At 29.3% G+C, this 7,825-nt stretch overlaps 2 protein-coding genes across 2 annotated transcripts in view; both read right to left on the reverse strand.

The window, feature by feature from the left end:
- Positions 1 to 1,283: 1,283 nt before the first annotated feature.
- LOC119662576 (serine/threonine-protein kinase DDB_G0283821-like) lies at positions 1,284 to 6,627 on the reverse strand. The gene is made up of 2 exons (XM_038072218.1): positions 6,532 to 6,627; positions 1,284 to 1,959 (listed from the first exon to the last, which is right to left on the reverse strand). Exons 1-2 carry the CDS (start codon positions 6,534 to 6,536, stop codon positions 1,284 to 1,286), a joined length of 681 nt encoding a protein of 226 aa, XP_037928146.1. The 5' UTR covers positions 6,537 to 6,627.
- An 825-nt stretch (positions 6,628 to 7,452) lies between these two features.
- LOC119688304 (low-density lipoprotein receptor-related protein 11-like) overlaps positions 7,453 to 7,825 on the reverse strand; it is a 5,032-nt gene continuing 4,659 nt past the window's right edge. The window contains exon 5 of the mRNA XM_038102983.1: positions 7,453 to 7,503. Coding sequence (XP_037958911.1) covers positions 7,453 to 7,503 — 51 coding nt within the window. The remainder of the gene's footprint in view (positions 7,504 to 7,825) is intronic.

A 7,825-nucleotide genomic window follows, 5' to 3' on the forward strand; every position in this document is an offset into this window, starting at 1 on the left:
ATATTCCAATATTTCTCCTAAATTTTTTTTTTCAGTGTATAAAATACACTACAGTAATCACCAAAAGGAAGCACAGGTTCAGGTTGAGTTATCAGATAACACAGCATTGCCGTTACTGTTAAGTTTTTAATTTTTCATGTAGTTTTCCAATAGATTATTGAAACTCGAGCATCTGGAATAGAACAGAACTTACTACCGAACCAAACAGATGGACGAATATGCATAATTGAAAAAAGAGAACGGATTAATATGGATTAATCATTTTGTTTATATATTTTAGAACGGGCTAATTAGACAATTGTTTAAATAATACAACGTTTTAAATTATTCTTAAAAAATATATTTTATTGTTACCAATATTTCGACTATAGTCGATAGCCATCTTCAGAGAAATGATATAGGTAATACCAATATTTATAATATAATACAGCAATAATTCGATTTTTTTGCAGTATGTATTGAAGTATTACAGTACTATAGACTTTGGTATTATATCAGTACTCTGATGTTAACTATAGACCTTAGTCCAAATGTTGTTGATAATAAAATATACTTTTTTAATGAAATAAAAAATATATTTTCACTAGCATTTTTTAATTTAAATACTCATGTTATAAATATAATTTTAATAATAAATTGATTTTCTATACTTTTTTAGAATCCATATTAAAATCGTTAATATTACTAAATAATTTTAATACTTCTTAATTACTATTATCGCAACTATAATATAAACGTTATATCTTAATATATGACTTTTTTGGAGTCCCGCAATAGTTCTTACTGTAACTTCACTATAAATCTTAAATGCGTTTCTTTATTAATTTTTGTGATAACAATATTTTTAATAACAAATTGATTTCTTGTGTGGATACATTTCTAGAATCTTCTAGAGGCAGTAATAGTAGTCAATGATTTTAATAATTCTCTGTTACTACTACTGCTGTTACTAATAATAATATAATATAATATATTAAAAATATGCTAACATATATATAATATTATAATATTATACCATATATACTATATTATAATATAATAATATATATAATAATAATATAATATAATATATTAAAAATATATTTCACAAAACAAAGAATACAGTCTTTATGGAATATTTGATTTTCTCACACTTGCAATTACTCACAGCTGAGCTGGAACCAATAGTTTAGCACTCTCATCAATTCCAAACTACAATCATTCAATTTGTTTCGACTTATTTTTTCAATATGGAATGGATATATAGTATCCTATATACAATATTATTAAATATTTTTATAAACTTACCTGCATAGGCAGAATTTGCATATATTTCCCAGCGATCTCTGTTTGCTGCGACGTCGATTTTTTTGATAGAACACTGTTGTTGCACCATTTTCAGGATCGCTTATTGTTTGTAACCCGACATTACTGTTTTCACTGTTCGCGGAGGCAACAGCACTGCTCGTTGCACTTATTACATCACCATCCATTGAACCGATATAGTCACCCGATCCCACGGTACTCCGATACGTGTTTGCTGTTTGCGCCAGTTTAATGTTAGCGTTCTTTTTTTCCGTCGACGTATTACTATTGTATCTTGCACGCTCACGACTACGTTCATTTCTGAGACGTACTTGTCCGGTTACAGACCGGTCAAGTCTATTCGCTTTGCCGCTAAAAAGATTACTGAAAAAGCTTGTTGCGGTTGTAGCTGCTTGTGCGGCTGTTGTGCGCCGATTATGATTATTGCTGTTGCTGTTGCTGTTGCTGTTATGGTGTTCGCTCGTGAGACGACTGTAACGACGATTTGACGATGGTGCTCTTGTTGCGTGAGCTGCTTGCTGACGAGGTAAATAACTACTATGGCGTATGAGTAATTCAGTCTCAGAGTCGGTATCATCGGTCTCTTCTTCAAAATCTCGCAAACGTAATTCATTATCGGCTAACATAGTTGAAATATATGAGCGCACAGCAGAACTAAAATTTTTTTTATTTGTTAGTATGGCTGTAGTCGTTGTTGTTGTTGTTGGTGTTGTTATTGTAGAGAACAAATTACGGGAAAAAATGATGGTATAAAAAGCAAAAAGCCAGGGAAGCATGCAATGAATGGAAATATTTTTTGCTTTGTATATTTGCCGTTGGTGTGTTGGGCCGTATGCCGCTAGGTTTGTGGCACGAATTGTTTAGACCACGCGAGAGAGCTGCTTAGTATTTTTTTCTGTTTTTTTTTTTTTTACTTTTTACTCGGTCTATTTTATTTTTTGTGACTAAGTTCTTTAGCGTCTGTGGTTCGTTGGGATTATTTTTGTTGATGTTTGCTGTGGAGTCAGTTTATTGGGAACTACCTTGGACGTTGCTTCGGTTTTCGCTTATTTATACCAAACATTTCCGTACATTTGACTAAATGCTTCTGTTTTGTTGCTTTCAGTCGGAATAAATAAATATTTTCAATTTTATTTTTGTAGTTTTTTATTTTAAAATTGCGTAAACAGTTCGTTGCAGTTTCATGACTTTTTATACATAATCAACACTTTCACGTTTTATTTACTGTGTATTTATACGTATACATATTTATGTATGTATATGTATATATATATATGTATATAGATTTGGAAGACTAAGAGCTATAAATTTGACGAAGTATTTCAATAGAAATGTTTTTTTTTTAAATGGCACTGTAAAATAATATTTTAAAATGTATATCTCACATTCAAATTGATAAAGTATTTACAATTCTATGTGCAATACAGTAAAACCCAATAAAACAAACTATGCCGGCACAAGCAAAAAATTATCTATGGTTTATGCGCCACATAGAGGTAATTAAAATTCACTGAAACTTTTGGATTAGAAATGCAAATTTATAGATTGTAGATATCAGTGGCAGTACATCTCGGTTACGCTGAAGGAAATGAGTAATATGTGATAAGACAGTTTAAAAGCACATTCGCAATTTAAAAAAAAAAAACATTAACTGTATCTGAAGGTAACTGTATCTTAGCGGCCTAAGAAATAGGCAATGACTTTAGTGCCCATACCAATAATAGCGCAGCAACACTTAAGGGAGACCATAAAGTAATTTATACTTTCAATAAACAAATATAATAGTAATTGTTAAAACGAACCTCTAACCGATCGGTCTAGCTGTCTAAAATAAAGTGCGACGTTAATATTTGCAATTGTACTGAACAGTAATGGGCGAGCAAGACGAACTAGTTGCTCTGTTTCTTTCTAAATATAAATAGTGTAGTCATACGTGTAGTTTAATATATGTGCTCTTCCATAGAGTAATAGATATATGCCTTTAAAAAAACAACTAAAGTAGTAATCCATTCAACCCTACACCGGTTAACTGTCCAAAATATAGTACCATATCAGATTGTCAGTTGTAATAAATGGATAAGCAAGACGAGTTAGTTGTTCTGTTTCTTTCTACTTGTAAATGGGTTATATCTTACGCGTAGTATAATACATAAAAGTTAAAGTTAATTAAAGTTAAAATGATACATTAATTCATATTTACATTATATGAAGTCATGTCAGTTTTGTTCAATTTGTAAAACCTACAGTTGTCAGGTATATGTCAATAACTAGAAACCTATTTTAGATTAACTATCGACATCTCATCCAAAGCGCAAGTTTGTATGTTTATATTAAAATTAATTCGATTGATAAAATTTTTTTACAAGAATGTTATCTTTATTTGTATAAAAAGAAAAATATATATACATATATATATTTCGCTAAAGAGAGCAATTAAAATAAAACGGTGTATGATGGAAGATACATTTTTGTAAGATAACCAAGTATTGATATACGAAAAAGGAAAAAAAATTGTTAAAAAAAAGTTTTTTACTAAAACTATTGTAAAAGTCTATAAAAACTTATTACTTTTCGCATTCCTTCAAATACATAAACATTCAGCGTCAATTTAGAGTCAATTTAGAAATAGAGTAAAACCTGGTACATGTACGATTTAAACTGTTTAAATTTTTGAGATATAATTAAGATAGTTTCGTTTGACACCCCGTAATGTTGAAAGAATTCATTCAACTTTTTGGTATTATAGTTGTGAATCTTTTTTAAGAAACATTTGACTACGATATCATCTACAAAATAATTAGCAGAAATAAATTATTTATTGTTTAAAAATATTAAACTGGGATAAATTTGTTTTAATAACTAAATAGGGTAAACAAAAGTATGTCACGTTCTGTATTGATATACAAGTTTTGGATACATCCTAAATACTAACAGAAATTGAATTGCAATGCTGAGAGCACAAACAACTATGTAAGCTTTAGGACTTATCAGAAGCGCTTTAAGACCTGAATAAAGTATTAATACAAAACTTGATTGTGTAGTCAATCTCAAGCTTAACTTTTTCCCCGGAAATTTAGAATAGAGCTGATAAATTTTTCATAATCATTTTAAACAGATATACTCATCTCAAAGAAACAACATAAATTCTCCAGACAAACCTATGTTATATATCACAGATGGATAACATGTATGAAGTGGAATTGTTATTCTGAACTTTTTTTTAAAATTGACTGCTTGTATAATGTGTCATTAAGTAAAATAATTTTTGAAAGACAAATGAAGTATAAAATTATATTGGCACTCACATAACCCTGAGACCCGTTTGGCAATAACAAAAATAAAAGAGATTAATAATTTTTGTAGTGTTAGAGCCTTAGTCTGTTTCAATTTAAGACAGGTTGTTGTCACTTAATAGAGTCAATATTTAATCTATCGTTATCGCAAAGAATAATTAAATCAATGCATTCTTAAAAGATTATTAGTTCTGATATTAAGGTAGATTTTGGAAATGATAAGAACTTGACTTCAAACAATTGTGTAAATACAAATAAGAAATCATTTTTATTTTAAATTACATTTATTTTGTTATAAAAAATATATTTTTTATATACATATATAAAGAAATTGCAAATAGTTTCATAAATCTAATAAAGGTCATTTCTGGGTGTTTAGCAAAATGATAAAAGGAGTAAACTTTAACTATTACTATTATTACTGAAATTAAAATGAAATTTATTTACTTCATGTCTGCACTCTGGTTAATCCTTATATGATTTTGTAGGACCACTACTTTGATGTTCAGGACACTGCCTACACATAATGTGGTTTGGAGTATAATTTTTATCAGCTTTTATAACTAGACTGTCTATCTTAGCGTCCTTGTGTTTATGATTGTCGTTATATTTGGATGAAAATGTAGACTTCATTGTTCATTTTTTTTATTACATCCGATTGTTTGTAATGTAATGAAGACACAGCTAAGAAAATTACAAAATAATTAATTAAATGTTAAGTGACACTCAACACAGGAATAATTTATGTACTTAGAGGAGTAGATTTGCCCTGTATGTATGCTACTAGTTCCTACCATTTCAGATTAAGGTATCACTCAAGCAGAACGTCCATTATTGCTTTAACTGTATCTCTAACACAACTGGCCAATGGGCCAAAATGGATCCTTAGGATCGTCGGTATAACCTAACCTACCCTGTGTCTCTCTTAATAGGTGAATGTGATCAATTTATCTGCAGTAATTTGTAGTATTAACTAAATCGATTACCTACACTTTTTCCTTAACCTATTTATGAAAGTATATTAATTATACATCTCAACTCCAGGATCTCAAGCACTACAATCGACTCGCTATTCATTTCACACATTGCCTGGAAATTTGCCTATATTGTCTACGGTATTGTAAATCAATTTTACAATGCTAAGCCCACTGTGGAGCTACTTCATATTTTATATACCATATATCAATAAAAATTTATTTTGATAAGCAATCTAGCGCCGCATATAGCCTAATTAGTAAATGTTAAACAAATTGTGTTTCCACAACAACAAATTCAAGTAAGAATTTCATTGAATTCCAATTAGAATATGAAGGCATTCACAGCAAGCACACAGAACAGTTCTCGCAACTGTTGTTGGTTTATGCATTTACTGCCAGCCGTAAAATTGGGTTTAGGGTGTAAACAATAGGAAAGCCAATGAGATGTTTATTTAGATTGTTTAACAAATATATCGTTTATGGTTAAGTGACATACGCACACAAACATTTGTGTGTTGTATCAATAATGGAAATAATTTAGCATACCGCAATACCGCTGCCTTTGTGTTAGATATATAAGAATTTCAGCAACCCACATGTTGTTCATACTATTACCGTGAAGCTGTACAGAATATTAATTCACTTAAGTTTATTGAGATTTTACTGTATTGCATGTATTTATAAACAAAGTTTAATTTCTTTTCATCTTCATTAAGAACACATACAATAAAATATTTTGCACAAATATTTCACATATTTCGACACGTTGTCTCTGATTTGCAACTACAAATATTAATGTGTTCTTTACTTTTATTATAGCACAATTTTTAACATTTTCTTATGTGTTTTATGCAGAAAAAGGTTTAAACAAACGTTGAACAGTTTTACATATGCAAATATTGCGATTCTTACGTTCGCTTATTATTTAGAGTGTCGTGTCTGCTGTATTTACTTACGACATATTATTAACTTCGAAATACAAGTCTTTATATTGCTATTTATTTATCAATTAAAACCAATTCAATATAATTCAATTCACGCACTTTTTACTTCACTTGGAATTTGTTTAAAACCTAATGTCAAATAACTTTATGTATTTTTTATTTGGCCAGAAATACTGTCAATTTTCACAGCTGTTCGCAATGCTGCTTCTACAACATGTCATAATTCACAATAAACAATGGAATAACTTTTGCAATCATTGTTCGTTAATATTTACAATAAGTACATTCTTTTGATATGAATGTTCCAGTAGTACAACTTCTGGTTGCTTAATAACAACTTGGCACCATTGCGAAAATCAGTAAAGATATAACAAGTAAAAGGATTTTAAACAACATATATAAAATGAATGACACAAACAAGTTATTAGTGAGCATTTTATATTAAGCGTGTTTACGAGGCACTGGATATCGGGTTATTTGGTTAAGTGCTTTTGAATGCAACAGCAAAATGCATTGAATAAAAGTAACCAACTTTGCGTGACCTCTACCCAAGTTTACAAACCATATGGTAATGTAATTATTTGTAGTATTGAAAAATAATATAAAATTTAAACAAATGGCATCACAAAAAATATTAATTTCACTGAATGGCGCGACAAATTGTAACTTTTAAGTTGGCATCACTTACATTTACAATAAATTTTAATAATAAGACACATAAAATATATTAAAAATTTCAAACAAACGCTTAATTTAAAAAAAGTGACATGTGGCCGGATATAAAATATATAAAAAGACATTATTAAAAAAACTTTTCTATGAAACTACCTGCAAGTATTTTTGTATTTACATGTTTTTAGCAACCACAAATTTGATTAAAATTTTTTTACTTGCCATTTCTTTACTGGTTTAGGCACTGATGCCAAGTTATTATTAAGCAACCAGAAGTTGTTCGATTTGAGCATTTATATCAAAAGAATACACCTATTGATGTAAGAAAATAATTCAGTAAAACTGCATGTTTAGACTCGAGTTTATCTTATAGGAGTTAGTTATTGTGCCTAAAAGAAATTTAAAATCAAAATTGTTGTTGCTTTCAATGCAAATTAAAAAACTAAGAGTGAGAGAAGAAAACAAATGTCGGCCTAAATTCGACAAAGCGTCGTTGTATATATGTATGCATATATTTCCTTTAAAATTTAGGCACAAACAAAAAGTGCAAAAATAATAGTAAAAACACGAAATTCACAAACTGATGTGACACTCTGCGTAAATGCATGTTTATACTAGCCTGAGAGAGCCAAAT

Source organism: Teleopsis dalmanni, chromosome X (assembly GCF_002237135.1).
Source record: "Teleopsis dalmanni isolate 2A chromosome X, ASM223713v2, whole genome shotgun sequence".
NCBI classification, from domain to species: Eukaryota; Metazoa; Arthropoda; class Insecta; order Diptera; family Diopsidae; genus Teleopsis; species Teleopsis dalmanni.